The sequence below is a fragment of the Macaca thibetana genome, chromosome 9 (assembly GCF_024542745.1).
Source record: "Macaca thibetana thibetana isolate TM-01 chromosome 9, ASM2454274v1, whole genome shotgun sequence".
NCBI lineage: Eukaryota > Metazoa > Chordata > Mammalia > Primates > Cercopithecidae > Macaca > Macaca thibetana.
In genome coordinates, this window is record NC_065586.1 from 45,043,561 (window position 1) to 45,065,337 (window position 21,777).

Here is a 21,777-nt window from a genome sequence, read left to right on the forward strand (position 1 = left end):
CTTATCAATAATGTGCTTAATTTCTTACAATATTTTTTTACTTTAAGCATTTCCACTTGATTCTTTTTTATGGTTTCCATTTCTCCATTGAAATTCTCCATTTGTTCATGTAAGTTGTTTACTTTTCCCACTGACTTTTCACACCTCGATTATTACTATTTTAAATTCATCACTTGACAGTTTTAACATATGTTATATCTCTGTTTTAAAAAAATATTTCTTGTAGCTTTTTTACAAAAAATTCTGCAAAAAATATTTCTTGTAGCTATTTTCTACAAAATAACCTTGTAGCTCCAGGTTCTGTTGATTGTTTTGTCTCTTGACAACTTTTTTCTCTTTTTCTTCTGTGTGTACTCTATAATTTTTTGGTTGAAAACTGGATATTGTATAGTCTAGAGATGGAAGTAAAAATGCCTTATCCGTGGTTTCACTCTTCATAGTTTCAGTTACCTGCAGTCGACCACAGACTACAAATGTTAAGTGGATAATTCCAGATATAAACAGTAAGTTTTAAATTGTATGCTGTTCTGAGCAGTGTGATGAAACCTCACACTGTCTAGCTTTTTCCTGCCTGGAAGTGAATCGTCCCTTTGTCTAGCATATTCATGCTGTATATGCTACCTGCCTGTTAGCCAACTAGTAGTCATCTTGGTTATCAGATCTACTGTTTTGGCCTCACAGTGCTTGTGTTCAAGTAGCTCTTATTTTACTTAGTAATGACCCCAAAGAGCAGTAATGCTGGCAGTTTGGATATGCCAAAGGGAAGCTGTAAAGTGCTTTCTTTACATGAAAAGATGAAAGTTTTTGACTTAATAAGGAAAGAAAAAAAATCATATGCTAAAGTTGCTTAGACCTATGGTAAGAATGAATCTTCTATCCAAGTTTTGCTGTTGCACATCAGAGTGCCAAAGTTATGGCCACAGTGCATGATACATGCTTACTTAAGATGGAAAAGGCATTAAATTTATGGGTGGAAGACATGAACAAAAATATGTTTCAGTTGATGATAGTCAGGTTCAGTACTATCCAGAGTTTCAGGCATTCACTGGGGGTCTTGGAACATATCCCCTGCAGATAAAGAGGAGCTATTGTAGTATTTCTTACCTAAGTTCTAGACGCTGTGGTACATAGGGATGGACATGCCTCTTTTTTTGGTAGCCCTTCAGTGTGAGGAGTTGCATCAGTTTATTCAGTAATGCAGCAGGGCTTGGATTTGATGTTGCTATGGTTACCCTCAATACACCACCAGCTTCAAATTCCTCCAGTGTTACCTTGCATGTAGAGGATTTGCCTCAGTGTTTACTCCACCTTCTGCTTTAGCTCTTCCCATTGTACATGCACCTCAGAGAAGGTCCTCTCCATGATCTTGTCTAATTCCCAGCAGTACAGAGCTCTTACTTATGATTACCTTGCTTGCCAGCCTGGTTGGAGGTGACATTCTTTGATGTCCTTGTTCAGCCTCAGTCTTAGGAAGGCCTCAGGTGGTACCTTCTTTGTTGTTCTGTCCATTCTCCAGGGGTAGGGAATGTCTTATGGCCTAAGTCCGGGATGCTCTTCTCCCTTCCCTACCCCCAATGTTAATGAGTCTTCACTTGTGCCTTGAGGATGACAGAGTTTCATGCCTTTCCCCAGCTTCTTATGCTTTTGGTCCATTAGGGAAACAGGGAAAAGCATTCTGGACATGCTTTGTGCCATTCCTGTGAATGCTGTTTTTCCCCTTCCCAAGCTTGCCCCACGAAGGAGGATTTCTCAAGTTCCTCACCCTGTCTCCAGCTTTTCTCCTGAGCCTCTGATGAGGTCCTCACATGCATTATCTTTTCATTGTTTGTTTTTAAACCTTTCTTGTCTTCATTAATAAATGTACACATGCCTTTGTCCTATGTCAATAAGTCGATTTTGAACTGTCTGCTTTGTTTCTTGCAGAATTTGATATAATTATAAATTGCTATAATTATGTACTTTTGAGTTTTACTTTTATTTTCTTAGGTTTATAAACTAATTTTTACCTCATTCTATTGTTTTCTTATCTCCTTGTGAACTCTTACTTAAAATAATTTATTTTTTTTTCTTTTGACAGATGTTGCGTACACAGTGAATTTTCCTTTTTAAGCTTATCTTCCATTTTAGAATAGATTTTAAAAATTATTCTGCATGCTATATTATATTATATTATTATTTTTTCTGTTTCATGTTTTATTGCATTTTGTTACGAACATGTATAGTTTTTTCTATCTCTTCGATTTTGTTGATTGAGCAGGAATGAATTCTTCTTGATTTCCATTTTTATTTGGATCTCATTATCTTCCCCTGTAAACTATATTTTGGAGGGCTGCATTTTTTATTTTGCCTGAGGACAATGATAAGTGTGCTGAAGGGGTAGGGACTGAGGAGCAGGATACTCAAAGGGCATGGTGTGGCTGAAATGTTAAGCAGATATCATAGATGCCCTTACTCAATATCAATCAGACCCTTCTCCTAGTGTACCTTCCTATATGGCACAGGCAGAAAAATGAAAAATTACATTTTCAAGACTTCTTATTTCAAGAAGCTTATTTGGGCTTCACTAATCATATGCACTTAGCCAAGATGTAAATATTTAGAGAGACATCCATTTTGTTGCTATACATCACAGCAGGCTTGGCGTTCCTGGTCCTCATTATAGGTAAGGTGATGTGTTATTAGAGCCAACAGTTGTGGTAGTGACTTTCTCATTTCTCCATTGTTGCTCAAGTGGTGTCATCCAGGAGCCAGTGGCTAGAAAAAATGATCTCCAACTTCCTCAGTTTCCTAATTGTAGTAGAGACAGAACTTTTCTTGGCAGACCATTGTGCAGTGTTCTTGGATCATAATGAGAGAGGCATCTGCTCTTCAAGCCCACCCAATGGTGATACAAGCACCAAATAGCTAGATCAAATCCCTTTCTGTAAACTGGCTGAAATGATTCCCGTGATCTACAGCTGAAACCTCACCTTTCTTGGACCAGGCTACAAGAAAAAGAGACCAAGTTCAGAATGATGTTAATGATAAAGATATGTATTTTCTACCATAATGGAAGTCCAGAGATAGGAAGGATTCCAGGTTCCGTATGATCAGTTGCTAATGTCACCAAGAACATAGGTTCTTTATGTTTTTCACATTTGCTATACTCCTTCCTTTTGTGGCCATAAGAGGGCAGACTATGATAATTAGGTCCTTAATGTTCTTTGTTTATGTCTGTACAGAGGGATGAAGGTAGAAGAGAGGTTTGCTTCTCTTTTTTACAAGACCAGCCTGTTTCTGTGGGTGGCGCAAATCACCTACCCATTTCTGAATTATTCACTGGAAGGATCTTACTGTGGAATGATCACAAATGGCTTTAACTAACCAGAGGGGTAGAATCAGTGTTGGGGAGTCAACACCAGTGTTTGTTCCAGTCATTCTACATTTTCATTTTTTTTCTCTCTTCATTCTCTCAGCTTTTGTACTAGCAAAGATGGAACACAATGTGAAGGTCTAAAGGTTTTCCTGCTGGGGATCAAAGATGATCAAAATGGCTTCTACTCTGGTGGAAATTTTATCTCCCCTTCTAGCCTGCTTAGACCTCCTTTCATACTAAGGTTAGGGAAACTTGTGAGAAATTTTAGGATTTCTGTGCCTGTCTATCCCAACCAAGAACCCTCACTTCCAATTCTACAAACAGCCTCTGTATATAGTGGAGTTCCAAGACAAGATGTGCTTCCCAGGAATGTGCAGATTCTTAGAAATGTCCACCTCTTTCTTTTTCTGTATTGTTTTGTATGTATCTTTTTGCTGGTATTAACTTGATTATTGTTCACATTATTTGGCTTTGCAAAGAGATGATGAGAACTTGTTTTACTTGAACATCTTACCTCAAAATTTTGAAGCTTTTAAAATATTCTTTTACTGTTGACTTCTAGATTTATTGCATTTTGGCCAGTGGACCTATGTATAAAATTTCAGATATTTGGAACCTTGACTGTCAACATGACCTAAAAGATCATAATTTTAAAAATAAAAAGATTGCATATGTTATTAAATATTAATAGAATGTTCTCCCTAATTATTGGTTACAAGTGTCCATATGTATCCATTATTCAGTCTTATGAATTACATTGCATAGATTCTCTCCATCCTTGGTGTGTGTGCACGTGTGTGTATTCATGTTCAATCTGTTTCAGAGTAATGAAACAGGACGTGAACTCTTCACATCCCCACATCTCAGACTCTAGGAACTTCCAAACACTTGGTCCCAGGGAAGGCAAAAGTTCTCTTTTTCCTAATCTAAGCCTTGTACGTTCTTGCTTTGGCATAACTGTCAATCCATATACCCAATTCACATTATAAAGCAGAACACTTCTCAATACACAGCATCTGTTATGTTTGTAGCACTAAACAGTTTTCTCCAAGGACAGTGGATTTTGTATAATTTCAAGGTGTAAATAGCCATGATTTTTTCCAAAGGAAGCCTCTTTCCAAGTAATGTACTCTTTATCTGTGGAAAAATAAACTTCTTTTTACCCTTAAATGGTTGTGCCTTTAAGAGAAACAGAAACAAAATCTCCCTTCACATATATACCAGTGACTTTATATGTGAATTTTTCTTTTCCTTAGATACACACAAAATTGTTTCTGAAGGGGAACTACATCAGTTGGCTCAGATTCGGCCATTAATATTCAATTTTCATGAGCAGACAGCCATCAAGGATTGTTTGAAAATGCTTGAGAAAAAAACAGGAGCATATGATATCATGAAGGAATTTATGGTAAATATTTTCTTAACAAAAGTCTATATGTGATTTCTTTTTCTATATCATTGCCAGAGGGTTTCTTTTCTTTTCTTTCTTTATTTGGTTTTAGTACATTATTTTTACTTTTAAATATTATATATATTTTAAAGTAATAGATGTACATGGTTAGAAAAAAAAAAAAAGCCAAATAACATAAAAGGATATAAAATAGAAAGTCTCTCTCTCTCAAGACTTTCTAGGATGCCTTTACACTATTCATTTTGTCATTTTGTCATGCACACTTTTTAAAAAATTTGTTGGAATGCACTTTACATCCTTAAATTTATTTTCCACCTAGATACAATTTCCTATATTATCAGCATGTAAAGCAGTATCTCATTTTTTTAAGTGTTGCATAGTAATTATATGGTAATTAATTTTCAAAATTGAGATACTTATAATATTTAATTTCTGAAATTAAGGTTCTTATCCATATAATTAACTACCATGCAACACTTGGACATTTAGGTTGTTCTAGTCTTTGCTATTATGAACAGCAGTCATCTCTCTTCATATACTGTATGCATATATTTAAATATTTTTAGAACAAATTCCTAGAAAGACAATATTAATATCTTGGGCTATCAATTTTTTGGATCTTTTCTCGTCTCTTAAATGACAAATTGTTTCTTATTGATTATATAATTGGTATTTCTTTATTTGAGAACAAAAGAATATCTTTCCATATGTTTTTAAGCCTTTTATATTTTCAGAGAACTGCTAGTTTCAATTCTTTGCCCCATTTTCTATTTTTTTTTTTTCTTATTGGTTACTAACTCTTTTTTTTTTTTTTTTTTTTGAGATGAAGTCTCGCTCTTGTCCCCCAGGCTGGAGTGCAATGGTGTGATCTCAGCTCACTGCAACCTCTGCCTCCCACGTTCAAGCAATTCTCCTGCCTCAGCCTCCTGAGTAGATAAGATTACAGGTGCCTGCCACCACACCTGGCTAATTTTTGTATTTTTAATAGAGACGGGGTTTCACCATGTTGGCCGGCTGACGTCAAACTCCTGACCTAAGGTGATCCGCCCTTTGGGATTACAGGAGTGAGTCACCGCACCTGGCCGATTACTAACTCTTTAAGGAAAAAATTGTGCCTTTTTGTGTCTTACATGTAGTATTTTTTCTGCTGTTGTTTGTGTTACACACAGGTTCACATGCACTTGCACACACATGCCTGTTTACCATGAAGAAATAGCTGATTTTTAGTGGTCAAATATGGCAATCTTTTCTTTTGGGGCTTCTGGGTTTGGGGCTTTTGGTGCTCTTTAGGAATGCTTCTTTTACTCTAGGATTGTAATAATTACTTCATGTTTTTTTCTAGTACTTTTATGATTTTTTAAGCATTTAACTCTTTGATGCAGCTAGAATTTAATTTGGTATAAGATGTTTGATAGGGACTCAGCATTATATAGCTATCCAGTTGTCCCAAGACTCTCCTGGAACTTCCCTTGAGTGATGCAAAATGCCACTTTTATCATATACTAGAGCTTTACATATATTTTAATTTATTCTTGGACTTTTTCTACTGATTTTCTTATTCCTTTATTGGTATTACTCTGTTAATTAGCAGAGCTTCATATTATCTTTTAACATCTAATGAGACTCATCTGCCATCATTATTCATTTATGAAATTTTTTTCTCATTCTTCCTACAGATTTTTTTCCAGATTAATTTTAGAATTGTTAATTCTAAAAATTAATTAATTTCATTAATTAATTTTAGAAAGACTTGATCATTTTATCATACTACTTAAAACCTTCACAGGCTCCTTCTTCCCCATGGTTGCTATGTTGGCTACACAAGAGTTACCCAAGAGCTTTGAAAATGTATAGATTCTCAGGCTTTCTCCACAAATATTCTAATAGATTTTGACTAGCTACTTCCTAATTTCATTTATATACGAAACAAGATCGTTTGTAGTTTTAGTCTGTTGTTGGACTAGATCATGTGCTCTGTGCTCTTATTACCATATTAGTCACAGTTTCCCAAAGGGATGCTTATGCCTCCATTATTTCCACCCCTTCACCTTCTCTCCTCTTTCCTTCTATGTACACACTGTTTTTCATATGCTAACTTCCAATGACTTACTAAGGCCCAGTTCAAGGGCTACTTCATCTTTAGGAGCTTTTCTTCTTGACTTTTAGGTGCAATCTAGTACTGTCATTTATACTAGTGTCTCCGTACATTGGTCACATGGTATTTGATTACATGTCCTCTAACTACTCTGTTCACTCCTTAAGGATGAGGCCATTATCCAATTCATCTCTGTATTCCAGTGTCTGAAACAGGGCCAGGTACCTACTAAATGCTTAATAAGTGTTTGTTGAATTCACACTTGGTAAAGAAATTTTTTGAAAGGAAGGATTCTTAGGGTCCTAACTATAATTTCTTCAAAGGGGAAGGGTAAATTGTGAGACTGTTTGTATATATTTTTTGTTTACATGTTTCTGTTATTGTTATTTTGTTATTTTTATTTATAAAATGATAGATCTGTGGGTAGGTTGGGAGAAGTGATTAGCCTGTATTTCCTTTTTTATGAAAGAAGAACAAAATGAAGTTCAAATGGGAAATATCTCCAGAAAGTTTAACATTTTCTTATTAAGCAGCTCATTGATTGGCATCTAAACTTGAGATATTTTATATAGTACTTTTAAAATGGGGATCTAACTTAACACAAAACATTAAATAGCAGGTCATGTCAGATGGGGTTTAAGGATCATGAGCACTAAACAAAGGCAGATTTTTTTCTTGTTTATTGGTTATAGTAAATACACAATTTATTATTATTATTTTTTTTAACCTTTTAAAGGCTTTGGAACTGAAGAATCTGCCTGGTGAGTTCAAATCTGGGAATCAACCAAACAACAGAGAAAAAAATAGATACCGAGATATTCTTCCATGTAAGCTAAAAATGGTTTTGATTATTTTCCTGTTTACATTTAGCAAAAGTGAAAAGGGCACTGTATGGCTTTTTGTATGAGACATTTTGGCCTGTGACCAGGATGAAGAGTTCTGGCACATAGCACTGGGCGACCTGGGCAGATTCTAAGATATGTGCTGCATAGGAGAGAGTCAGTTCCTCTCTTTCTGGTACATCCTTCAGCCACTGTCACAGGGTCCTTTACAGCAGTCCTTCAGCCTTGTTCTCATATATTGCTGCTTCTCAGGGCATGAGCCTTCCAAAACAAAATCCAATAGTCTGAGTCATACTATTGGATTTGGTACCCAAAGCCTTAACCACCTTCTCTGGCTATTTTGTTTAGACACACAAAAAAGCTATTTGCATCCTTCATCCTGGACAATAAAGCTATGAATCTCCTCTCCAACAGGAGGCTGCCTTTTGGTTGTCTCCACAGGGCCTTAACATTGCTTCCCAGTGTTGATGGGAGGGTAGTGGCACTTCTGTCCTCCCCACTTAGTTACTCTTAGGAGTTATCCATCTCAGGCCATTCAAAGAGCAGAATCAAAACACAACAATGCAATTTTAATCTTAGGCAGGAAGTCTCATTCCATAACTCACATTCCTTTCAGAGTCAAGGTTTTTCAAAACTAAATTTACTATTTTACTTCCTCCAACTTAATCCTCTTCTTATATTTCACATCTTACGTAATCACCAAGTTCAAACCAGAAAACAGGGAGTCAGTTGATTGTAATACTTCCAGGGTCCTACCCCATCTCTCAGTTCCCATGGCTGCTGACTTAGTCTGAGCCCATTTTAACTCTCAGCTGGTTTACTGCCTCACTTTCTGATCATTCACAAAAGCTACTGAGATTTCCTTAAAATGCAAGTCAGAACATGTAGCTTTTCTTTTAAAGCTCTTCGTTGGCTCTTTGTTACTGTCATGGTGCAGTTGTTTAACATGGCATATGAATTTCACCTGTTTGCTTCTCTAGCCTTAGCTCTCCCACAGAACTTCTTTTGCTATCTAGAATTAATAATTCTTTTTTTGTTCGTTGGTTGTTATGCCTCTAAACTGCAGTTCTTGAAAGAACTACTCATCCCTTCTTTGCTGAGGCAGTTCCTGCTGTCTTACTTAAGCAGCTCCAACAGTCTTTTCTTATTTTCCTCAAAGGTAGGTTTGGTGTTTTTCCAATAGTTTCTTAGCATCTTGTAACCACTCACCCCTTCTACCAAACCATATTTTAATTTATTTTCATTTTTGTTTCTCCTACTAGACTTGAGATAGTTATTATAAAAACCAGAGTGGAATGCAGTGATTGCTGTCATTAGATAAATACCTCATGTTTAGTGGGTTTATTAAAATTGAAAATAACTTTATGATTATAAAATACAGTAAATACATTTCCAACATGGTTAAAATAATCTATTTTGTATCTTCTGTGGGGAGAGTGTGGAGAAGTACATTGATGAATACTTCTGAAATCAGAGTAATGAACCATGATTAAACATTTTAATAAATAATGCTAATAATTTGTTGCTTCTCCAAAATGTCAAAGGTCCAAATTTCATAATTTCTATTCCTGCATGTGCAGTTTGCCCTCAAGGAGACTAAAAGCAAACATGCCTTAATAATTAGCCTCTCAGGATTGTAAGAAGCTCATTTTACAATAGAGGGTACACATAATATTTTATCTGACTTGAAGTTTTTATTCTGGATATCAAAAGAGTTACAACTAAGAAATTCAAAGATAATAAAAAATAAAGTTAAACCATTAAAGTAAGGAAAGTTATGTGAAACTTTCTGCTTTTCATAAAAGAAAAGAAACTGTAATTCAACCATATTCTACCTAAAGGCCCATTGGTGTATCTACCTCATAACACAGTGTAATCTAATCTGAAACTCAGTCAACTTAAGTGGCCATCACAAAAAACTCTTTGGTTTTTTAAAATCACACATTTCTTGGCTTTATAGAAAAGGTTCCTGAAGATTCACATCAAGAAAGCTAGAGAAGTAATTTGTGTGTCGTCTTCAAATGCTGAGAACACTAAATGGATGAATTCACACACCTTTGAACACTACAAATACAGGCAGCCTTCACTTTGCATGGCCTCAATATGCTCAAATATCGGTTACTGTGTTTAACTAAATAACACCAGTCCCACAACAATACAATTCACATTTTAGTTACTACAATATATTCACTGCAAGTAATTGCCTAAAGCAATAAGCATCTTTGCTAGCACTTTAGTCCACAAGTCCCTATGTAAATAACAGATGTGCATCATGACCAGTGACTAATAAATGTTACTTCTTTCAACATATGTCAGTGATAGGTAACTGTGAGCCTGTTATTCAGTTCACACACAGCAAAGCATCTGATTGTGTTGTCTTCTCGTCTCTCAATGGTAAACCCCTATGACCTTTTATCAAAATGTATAATCGAGAGAGAGATTTGGCTGAGAGACATGAAACTACAGTAAAGAAACAAAAAGTGATAATGTTGGGAATGAAATTTGAGTGGAGTTATAGAAGAACTAGCTGACCAGGGACATGCTGACACTGCTATTGCTCAAGAGACTCTAGAGTTGCAGCCTAAGGCACCTGTGGAAGGGGAACTCACCGACATGAATGACCAAAGTGGTTGTGAGGAAAAAGATAAAGGCAACCTAGGGGAGGCAATGATGGCAAAAACTTGACATTAAAGAAAGAAACTTTGGAGCTATTTCACAACAATATAAGTGCCAAGGATAAAAGGTAGAAACTGATCCAGACTTAGAAGTTAGCCTAGACATAGAAAAAATGCTCACTCTGTATTGTAAGTTATACAACAAAAAGAAGAGGCAGACACTGTTCAAACTACTCTTGGTAAGTTTTTTTTTTTTTTAAACAAATTAAATGCTTTAATTCCCAATATTTCTAATGTTTTAAATTACAATGTTCTAAATACATGTTAGTCTTGCTATTTTTTGCTTCTCTATATATGTATAGCCAGCAATAAGTAAGTTTTTAATGATTTCACAAAAAAATTTAAGAGTCATGAAACAAGAATAGTATTTCCTATTGATTATTAAGATTCTTTTGCATGGTTTCAACTTGCATGGTCATATTTATGGCCCCGTACCATCATGCCAAGCAAGAATGGCCTTTATTTTGTAGTATAGGAATTTTTAGGTATAAAGACAATATCTTCCATTTCTTTACCATTTCACAACTTACAAAGCATTTTGAAGACTAATAAAAGAGCAAGTCACACAGGTTCTCCGACTCTTGGCCTAATACTTTTTCTGTTACTTGTCTGTCTCTCAGGGATCTACTCAGAACTAATAAAGGTAATGACTTAGGTTTCTGTTAGCTTCTCACTTTTCAGAGCATGTTTACGAATTTCTCATTGAGTGCTCTGTATGCTCATGTGAGAAGAACAGGGAAGATGATAATATCTAAATTTAATGCAAGACAATAAGGAAGGGATAATCTTTCAGCAAATCGTCTGGAGAGTTGCATATTCATATACCAAAAATGAACTTTGATTCTTACCTCAAAACTTACATAAAAATTAACTCAAAGTAGATTATAGACCTATCATTAGAGTTAAAAACATAAAACTTCTGAAAGAAACCCTAGGAGAAGATGTTACTGCTCTTGGGTTTGGCAAATTTTTCCTAAATAGGACACAAAACCCTGAAATTGTAAAAGAAAAAAAATAAATTGGACTTCATCAAATAAGAAAAAATCCCTGCTCTTCAAAGCATATTATTATAAAACCAAAAAGGAAAGCAACAGGCTGGAAGAAAAATACATGCAAAACATTTATCTCACAAAAACTTATATTCATAATCTATAATTACTACAAATCAAGAAGAAGACACAGAACCCAACACTAAATGAGCAAAAGATTTGAGCAGACACTTCTCAAGGAAGATCTATGGATGGCAAATAAATGCATGAAATGATATTCACCATTATAAATCATTAGGAAAATGCAAATTAAAACCATAATGTGATACCATTTTATGCTCACTACAATGAAATGGAGTTTGTTTCTAATAAAGTTAAACATATACCTACCATATGATTCAGCAGTTCTATTCATATGTTTTACCTAAGAGAAAGTAAAGCATATGTCTGCATAAAGACTTATATATTAATGTTATCAGCTTTACTTGTAATAGCCAAAAACTGGAAACAGTGCAAATGCCCATAAACAGGAGAGTTGGATAAACAAATTGTGGTATGTCTACATAATAGAATGCAACCAGGCAATAAAAAATGACTAACAATGCATTGAACAACATGAATGAATCTTAAAATAATTTTACTCAGTGGAATAAGCCAGTCAAAAAGAGTATATACTGTATGTTATGAACCAAATTAAATTCTCCCAAAATTCATATGTTGAAGTTCCAACCCTTCGTACCTCAGATGTGACCTAATTTGGAGATAGGACCTTTAAAGTGCTAATTAAGATAAAATGAGGCTCTTAGAGTGTGCCCAATCCAATCCATCAGGTGTCCTTATATAAGAAGCAATTGGGACACACAAGAGACATCAGGGATCCAAAGGCACAGAGAAAAGTCCACGTGAAGACACAGCAAGAAGGCAGCCATTGGCAGGCCAAGGAGAGAGACCTCAGGAAAAACCAAGCCTGCTGCCACCTTGATCTTTGTCTTAGTTTGTTTTGTGTTGCTATAAAGGAATAATTTATAAAGGAAAGGGATTTATTTAGCTCATAGTTCTGCAGACTGGAAGGTTCAAGAGTGGGCATCTGGTGAGGGCTACAGGCTGCTTCCACTCATGGTGGGAAGTGAAGTGAAGCCAGCATATGCAGAGATCACATGGTGAAAGAGGAAGCAGGAGAGAAATGCGGAGGTGCCCGGCTCTTGCAGAACGAATAGAATGAGAGCTCACTCATGCCATTAATCTATTAATGAGGGATCTGCCCTTGTGACCCAAACACATCCCGTTAGGCTTCACTTCCAACATTGGGAATCAAGTTTCAGCATGAGGTTTAGAAGGGCCAAACATCTAAATCATAGCATTTTGCCCCGGCCCTTTAAAACTTATGTTCTTACCACATTGCAAAATACAATTATTCCTTCCCAATAGTCCCTAAAAGTCAACTTGTTTCAGCACCAACTTTCATATCTAAGATTCAGAGTAAGTTCTTTCCAGTTGTAAGCCTGTAAAATCAAAAAAGAGGATATTTACCTCCAAGGTAAAATGGTGGTACAGGCATTGGGTAAACACTTCCATTCCAAAAAGGAAAAATTGGTCAAAAGAAAGGGATAATAGTCCCCATGCAAGTCCAAAACCCAGCAGGGCATACATTAAATCTTAAAGCTCCAAAATAATCTCCTTTGACTCCATGCCCTGCATATTGATCACAGTGGTGTGTGGGGTGGGCTCCCAAGGCCTTGGGTAGCCCTTCCCCCATAGCTTTGTGGGGCACAGACCACTGGCTGCTTCCATGGGTTGTAATAATGCTGCAGCTTTTTCAGGCTGATGTGGAATGCTGTTAATAGCTCTACTGTGGTGGGGTTCCAGCACCTTTGTGGCTCCACTAAGAGTTGCCCTGGTGTGGACTCTAAGGAAACTCTAGCCCAACATTTCCACTAAAGATTGCCTTAGTAGGAGCTCTCTGTGGTGGCTCCACCCCCGCAATAGGCATCTGCCTGCACTCCCAGACTTTTTAATATATTCTCTGAAATTTAGGTTAAAGCTGCCAAGCCTCCATGTCCCTTGCATTCTGGATGCCTGCAGACTTAACACCACATGAATGCCACCAAGGCTTACCACTTAGGAGCAGTGGCCCAAATCCTACCTGGGGCCATTTGACCCATTGCTGGAGCCAGAGCAGCCAGGATGTGGGGAGCAGCATCCTGAGGTGGCCACGGGCAGTGGTGCTCCAGGTCTGTCCCCAAAAGGCATTCTGTCCTTCTAGACCTTGGGGCCTATGAGGGAAGGGGTGGCCCTAGATATTTCTGAAGTGCTTTTGGGCACTTTTTTCAGACTCTTCCTCATATTTTTGTCTTTTTCTGAGCCTTCCACACATTTCCACCCTCTGCTCACAACCCAGTTCCAAAACTGCTTCCACATTTTCAGACATTTTTATAGCAACACCCCAATTCTCAGTACCAATTCTGTCTTAGTCCATTTTGTATTGCTATAAAGGAGTACCTGAGGCTGGTTAATTTATAAAGAAAAGAGGTTTATTTAGCTCCCGGTTCTGCTGGCTGGAAGGTTCAAGATTGGGCCTGTAGTGAGGGCCTCAGGCTGCTTCCACTCATGGTAGAAGGTGAAGTGGAATCAGCATGTGCAGAGATTACATGGTGAAAGAGGACGCAAGAGGGAGAGAGAGAGGTGCCCCATCCTTTTTAATAATCAGTTTTTGCAGCAGTGAATAGAGTGAGAACTCAGTCAACCCCGAGGAAGGGCATTAACCTATTCATGAGTGATTTGTCTCCATGTCTCAAAACCTCCCATTAGGCCCCACTTCCAATGTTGGTGATCAGTTTTCAATATTAGTTTGGAGAGGACAAACATCCAAACCCTAACAATTGCTGCACTTCCAGCCTCCAGAATGTGAAAATAAATTTCCACCCTAGAAAACTAATATACTGTATGCTTCCACATATATAAAATTTTGGAAATTTTAAACTAATTTGTATTGACAGAGTATATCAGTGGTTCCACATATATAAAATGTTAGAAAATTTAAACTAATTTGTATTGACAGAGCATATCAGTGGTTGCCTTGGGGCAAGATGAGAGCAAGAAGGATAGATTATAAAGAGGCATGAGGATAGTTTTGCACTGATGGAGATGTTTAATTATCTTTATTGTTGTGGTGGTCTCATGGGTGCACATATATGACAGCTATACCTCCATAAACTGTTAAAAAGGTGGTTTGTGAGTGCAAAAGGTATATTTCACTTGTAAAAAATTTTCATACAGTTCACCATTATAATGTAGATAGATGGGAAAACAAGCTCTTTAAGGCAGAGATTTCTTTCTGTACTTCTTGAGGTTGCTGTATGTTTGCTTCTATTCCTACCACCAACTAATGGTAATAGTAGTAGTAGTAACACTAATATGTTTATTACTATTGCTTATTACTAATTTAAGTCTGTTATAGGTAGTAATATTTAATTCCCACAACAACCTACCTCTGAGGTGTCAGTATGTTGGTGTCCTTGTTTTACAAAAAGGCTAAAAGAGATTAAGTAATTTTCTCACAGTCACACTGCAAATAGAGAGAGATCTGGGATTCAAACCCAGGCTTAACCACCACTGTATTTATTGTACATTGCTTTGTTTTCTATTTCAAGAAACTTTTTTTTTTCATTTTGAGATGGAGTCTTGTTGTCTCCCAGGTTGGAGTGCAATGGCACAATCTCAGCTCACTGCAACCTCTGCCTCCTGGGTTCAAGCGATTTTCCTGCCTCAGCCTCCCAAGTAGCTGGAATTACAGGCATGTGCCACCACACCTGAGTAATTTTGTATTTTTAGTAGAGATGGGTTTTCTCCATGTTGGTCAGGCTGATCTCGAACTCCCAACCTCAGGTGATCTGGCCACCTCGGCCTCCCAAAGTACTGGGATTAGGCATGAGCCACCACGCCCAGCTGTTTTGTTTCTTTAAGAATCAGTCTACTTGGAGTTCAGTATCACAATCATAGCTCACTGAAACCTCAAACTCCTGAGCTCAAGCAATCCTCCCACCTCAGCTTCTCAAGTAGCTGGGACTATGGGGATGGGTATGTGCCACCACACCCAGCTAATTTTTTATTCATTTATTTTTTTTAGAAACAGGGACTCACTCTTTTGCTTAGGCTGGTCTCAAACTCTTGGCTTCAAGTGATCCTTCTGCCTCAGCCTCCCAAGTAGCTGGAATGCCTGTCTCTCGTCATTCTTCTCATAGATATGAAACTTTATTTTGTAGTATTTGTTGCTATTACTTCATTTTCTTTCTCTTTTCCCTTAATTTTAAATCACTATTCTGATCTATTAGCTGTTTGATTGGAGATGGGCATAAGTAGTTGATGTAGTCTCAAATTCTACCTTTATCTTTCTTTCTTTCTTTTTTTTTTTGTATCCTGATAAATGAATATTTTTATTGGTTTTAGGAATCTTGGATTTTAGTTCTTTTTTTTCTCATTTTTTTTCCCCTGAGTGTTACTTTACTGTCCTTTCCCTTCCAGTGTTTTAGATGAGAACTGTAATGGTCATATGACTCCTTTTCTTCATGAGAAATATGTTCCTTTTTTTCAAAATCTTTAACTATCTTCCTGGAATTAAATAATGTTACCAGGTGTGCTTCATTTCCATCAGTGTTACCTAGACAAATAAACCCTTTAATTGATCTTCCTTTAGCTGTAATACATTTCATCAGTTAGTAATTGCTCCTCTTGCCTTCTTTTTTTTTTTTTTTTTTTTTTTGGCTTCTATGAATCGTGGGGTTGTCTCTCGGTTCTATCTTGTAAAACTTTTTCTCTTGTTACTTCTTCTACCTCTGTAGTTTTGCATGTACTTTCTCTATCTCTCTGATTTTTATTCTTATTTTCTTCTTTCACTTGGTCTTATAGGAAACTAATTTAAGTTTTTAAAAAAAACTTTCCTCCTTCAAATCATCTACTAAAATTTTTAGCTTGTTTGATGGTTAATTTCATGTGTCAACTAGGCTAGGCTATGATACTCAGCTATTTGGTCAAATATTAGTCTAGATGTTGGTGTGAAGGTATTTTTTAAAGATGTAATTAACATTTAGATTAGCAGACTTTGAGTAAAGCTGATTAACCTCCATTATGAGAGTGGGCCCCATTCAGTCAGTTGAAGTCATTAAGAAAAAAAGGCTCATATTTCCAGAGGAAGAAGGAATTCTACCTCCAGACTGCCTTTGGACTCAAGACTACAATGTCAACTTTTCTCTGTTTCTAACCTGTTGGCGTGCCCTGCAGATATTGACTTGCCAGTCTCCACAATCATGAGTCAGTTCTTTAAATCTTTCTCACCGTATATATACAGTCTATTGATTCTATTTATCTAGAGAATCTAGAGTAATAGAATTTGGTACTGAGAGCAATTCTAGAGGAACAGAGTTTTAAGGATGAGTTTTATGAATTACTTCCTTAATCTGATAAGATGTAAAAGCATTAATGACATTTCAATAGTGAACAGAGTATTAATAATTCATAGTGTAATGTAACAGTAGAGATGTGCAAAGTATTGCCATTAGGTAATCCTATTCAGATACTTAGAAGAAGCAAGGTTCTGGGTGTCTGTATTTGATACCTTAGAACATTTTTGAGTTCTCATGAGAACAATGAGATTGGCTAGTTACTCCTGATGTAGAGAAGGAAAGGATGATCTTAGGGATTAATTTTCCCAGCTCAAGTGCCACATAAATAACGCAAAAGTTTCTCTTTCTGCCCTGAAAGAAACTCTTATATTCCAACAAAACTGAGATTGTAGAAAACCAAACCCAAAATCTCATCCTGAAAATGACTGAATTACAGTGCAAATTGAATCCCCACCCTTTTAGGGTGTCTGCTGTTAAAATGAGGGCATTGACTGAGAAGGAATGGGATCTTGAAAATTGGAGTGGAGACGTATGTGAAGAGCCTTATAAAGCTGGGTGTATTGAACCCCTTGACTCTGATGAGTCTTCCTTGCCAGTAAAAGCAGCCAGGCCACCCCCATCTGAGGAGATTAATGCTACTTTACCTGAGGAAACATTTATTACCTCCCTGAGTTTGTTGTCTTGCAAGACATTGCTGATTCTTCTCAAGACTCACAGCCACCATCCTTCATTGCTTCTAGTCTCAGCAGGCCCTTAAAGGTAAGGTACGGTGGGCGCGGTGGCTCACGCCTGTAATACCCAGCACTATGGGAGGCCGAGGCGGGTGGATCACAAGGTCAGGAGATCGAGACCATCTTGGCTAACACTGGATTTTAACCCCGTCTCTACTAAAAATGAAAAAATTAGCCGGGCGAGGCGGCGGGCGCTGTAGTCCCAGCTACTCGGGAGGCTGAGGCAGGAGAATGGCGTAATACCCGGGAGGCGGAGCTTGCAGAGAGCTTACGAGATCGCGCCACTGCACTCCAGCCTGGGCGACTAAGCGAGACTCTGTCTAAATGAAGAAAAAAAAAAAAAAAAAAAAAAAAAAAAAAAAAAAAAAAAAAAAAAAAAAAAAAAAAGGATAAGGTACGAAGTGTGGCCCATGGGGAAGTATGTTATACTACAAAAGAGCTATATGATTTTTCCAATTTATACTGACAGAAAGCTGGGAAATATTTGTGGGGAAGGATTTTAAGGGTGTGGGACAATGGTGAAAGGAACTTAGTGTTTGATCAGGCTGAATTTATTGAAATGGGACCACTAAGAAGAGATTCTGGACTTAATATGTGGCTTGGGGAGTTAGAAAGAGCTCTTACAGTTTATTTGGTTAGTTGTATTTAGTGGACCAAAAGGTAGCCCAGTCTAAATGAAGATAAAATGCCAGAACTGCCTTGATATATACTATATACTGTGAAGGAAGGGATCCAAAGGATTAGGGAGATTGGAACATTAGATTGGGTTTATCATTTAAGACCTGCCCACCCACCCCAGGAGGTCTAGAGGATGTACTTTTCTCATAACTGTGATAAATATATTTGTGAGGCGAGTCCCAGCATCCTTGAAGAATACTGTGATTGTTCTTCTCTGTAGCTCAGATATTGCAGTGGAAATTGCTGCCACTGAATTGGGAAACCTGAATGCAGTGGGTATAATTGAATCCCAGAGAAATCCAGGAGACCCGAAAGTCAGATGGTGACTCCAGTTGCAGCTGCTTTAAGGATGAAGTTATGTTGATATCTATCACATCCCATTCAACTCACCTGTTTGACCTATACAGAAAAAAGATGGAATTTGGAGAATGACAGTGGATTATTGTAAGCTTCCTCAGATGGTCCAGTTGCTGCTGCTATACTAGATAAGAAAATCAACACATCCCTTCATACCTGCTATGTAGCTAGTAGCTATTGATCTGGGAAATGCTTTGTTTTCTCTATACCTAGTAATCAAGAACACCAAAAGTAGTTTACTTTCAGCCTGGCAGGGCCAGCAATACACCCTCACTGTCCTGCCTCAGGGGTGAATTAACTCTTCAGCCCTATGTTGTAATTTAGTTCTCAGGGATCTCAATCACCTTTCCGTTCCACTGGATATTACAGAGGTTTATTACATTGATGACATTGTGCTGATTGGACCTAGTGAACAAGAAGTAGCAAATGCTTTAGTCTTACTGTCTGTCAGAGGGTAGGAGATATATACAACAAAAATTCAGTGGCCTTCTACTTCAGTGAAATTTCTAGGGCTCCAGTGGTGTGGGACATGTTGAGATAATCATAAGGTGAAGGATAAATTGTATCTGGCTCTTCTTACAACCAAAAAAGAGGCACAATGGCTAATGAACCTCGGTGTTTTGGAGGAAACATTCCTTATTGGATTTGCTACTCTGGTCCATTTACTAAGTGATATGAAAAGCTGCTAGTTTTGAGTGGGACCCAAAACAAGAGAAGGCTCTGAAACACGTTCAGTCTGCCATGTAAGCCTCTCTGCCACGTGGGCCGTATGATCTAGCAGATCCAGTGGTGCTTGAAGTGTTCATGGCAGATAAGGGTGCTATTTGGACCTTTGGCAGACCCCTTTAGATGAGTCACAGTGCAGGCACATAGGATTTTAGAGTAAATTCCTGCCACCCTCTGTGGACTCTCTTTTTGAGAAACAGTTTTTGACCTGCTACTGGGCCTTGGTAGAGACTGCTTCATAGACTACTAAGTGGTTAAGAAGTACTGTTGGGGAGAATATTGGGTAGTGCACTTGGTGGTCCCATGTGAATGCTCACCAAAGGTTGATCTCAGCAGAGGAAGACTTTAATAATCAAGTGAATAGAATGACTTGCTCTATGAATATCAGCTAGACTATTCCCCCAGCCACCCCTGTCATTGTGTCATTGCCTATAGGTCTCATGAACAAAGTGGCCTTAGTGGCAGGGATGGAGGTTATGTATGAGCTCAGCAACATGGACTTCCACTCACCAAGGCTGACCTGGCTACAGCTACTACTGAGTGTCCAATCTGCCAGCAACAGAGACCAACACTGAGTACCTGATGGGCACTATTCCATGGGATGATCAGCCAGCTAGCTGATGGCAGGTTGATTACATTGGGACCACTTCCATCATGGAAGGAGCAGTGCTTTTTTCTTACTAGAATACACAGTAACTATGGGTATGGATTTGCCTTCCCTGCACACAGTGCTCCTGCCAATTTACCATCTGTGGACCTACAGAATGCCTTATCCACCATCATGGTATTCCATACAGCATTGCTGTAATCAAGGAACTCACTTTGTGGCAAATACCTTGTGGCAATGGCCTCACTGCCACTGTGTTACCATATTCCTTATCCTCTCAAAGCAGCTGGCTTGATAGAATGGATAAATGGCCTTTCGAAGACTCAATTACAGTGAAAGCTAGGTGACAGTACCTTGCAGGGCTGGGGCAATGTTCTCCAGGAGGTTATATATGCCCCAGATCAGCATCCAATATATGATGCTGTTTCTACCATAGCCAGGATTCAAGAATCAAGGGGTTGAAATGGGAGTGGCACCAGTCGCCATTATCCCTAGTCATCCATTAGCATAATTTTTCCTTCCTGTTCATGTGGCCTTATGCTCTGCTGGTCTAGGGGTCTTAGTGGCTCTCTTCATTAATGTTGTCTGACACTTAGGCCTTTCTGTCTGCAAACTTGGGTCTTCCTTGATGGACAACAGAGTTTGAAATTATTTTTGCGCCAGAGTCTAGATTTACCTAGTCTGTGGAGTCTAGAAGATTGCTGTATAATATGGAACAAGTTGCTTTGTACAGATTCTTTATTTTAAAAGTATGAATAGAATAGCACCTCCCTCGAAGGTTTGTTTTGGAGTTGACAAGGTGATACATGTAGTGTATCATGCTGCTTGAACCTGGTATGCATGTTTCACTGCGTTCTATTAGTACTCTCGCTTCTGTTTAGGGAGCTTTCCTATGATCACTTGAATTACTTCCTTTCTGTAGTGAATTCCACAGCTTGCTTCTGAAATTCCTTTTTTATATTCCCCTTCTATGCGCTATGTCTTTTAGCACTTTAATCATTATTGTAGGTTTAAAAATTTTTTGTTTCTGAGTTCTGGGAAAATTTTTTAAGCTGGTTTTTAAAACATGAATTTGTTTTTCTGTTCAATTCCTGCTTTAGGAGTTTGAGTTGAATGATTGTGACTTTTATATGAAATCAAGCTTTTATTAGTTTAGATTATTTAATTTTCACATATTTAATCTCATTTCAAAATTTAAAACATGCTTTTTTTACTATGAAGTAACTCATACTGTTTATATACTGTAATAACTGCTGCTAACATTGTGATGAACACTTGCCAGGCTTATGATTATATGACATATATCATCATATATGTACATACATATGATGAAAGATCTCCCTACAGAGCCATTGTTACTGCCTTTATAATTTAGTAATATAACATATTTGTTAGTAAACATAGATATATAGTATTGTTTTAAACAATTAATGCTCTCTTGAATTTTATTTAATATACAAATAGGAATTTTTAAGGTGTTATCACCTTTTATAGAAAGGAGAACATTTGTTGTGATTTTTTAGAATGTGCTCCCTTTTTGAAATACTGGGTACCTTTATATATCTAGCAATTTTTTTTTTTAAACGGAGTCTCACTTATTCTGTCGCCCAGGCTGGAGTACAGTGGAGCGGTCTCGGCTCACTGCAGCCTCCGCCTCCCTGGTTAAAGCGATTCTCCTGCCTCAGCCGCGTGAGTAGCTGGGATTATAGGTGTGAGCCACCGCGCCTGGCTGTTTTTTCTGCTTGTTCATATTTACAAGGGAAAGTTTCTGTGTACTATGTTAAAATTTGAGAAGAGTTCTGCCAGATATTAGGTAAATGCCTGTTTAGGTCTTCTCAGTATATTTACTAGATAAATGGTCCGTGTGATTCTGAGTAGTGAGGACAGGTTATTGGTGAGAGAGCTGCATGGC

The 21,777-nt window shown here is 37.6% G+C and overlaps 1 protein-coding gene across 12 annotated transcripts in view; it reads left to right on the forward strand.

Annotated features, from left to right (window-relative positions):
- The window catches only part of PTPN20 (protein tyrosine phosphatase non-receptor type 20), a 100,308-nt gene that overhangs the window by 59,950 nt on the left and 18,581 nt on the right, over nucleotides 1–21,777 (forward strand). For all 12 annotated transcript variants that reach the window (XM_050802987.1, XM_050802994.1, XM_050802983.1 and 9 more), the window contains 2 exons: nucleotides 4,612–4,763; nucleotides 7,598–7,688. In XM_050802987.1, coding sequence (XP_050658944.1) covers nucleotides 4,612–4,763; nucleotides 7,598–7,688 — 243 coding nt within the window. The remainder of the gene's footprint in view (nucleotides 1–4,611; nucleotides 4,764–7,597; nucleotides 7,689–21,777) is intronic.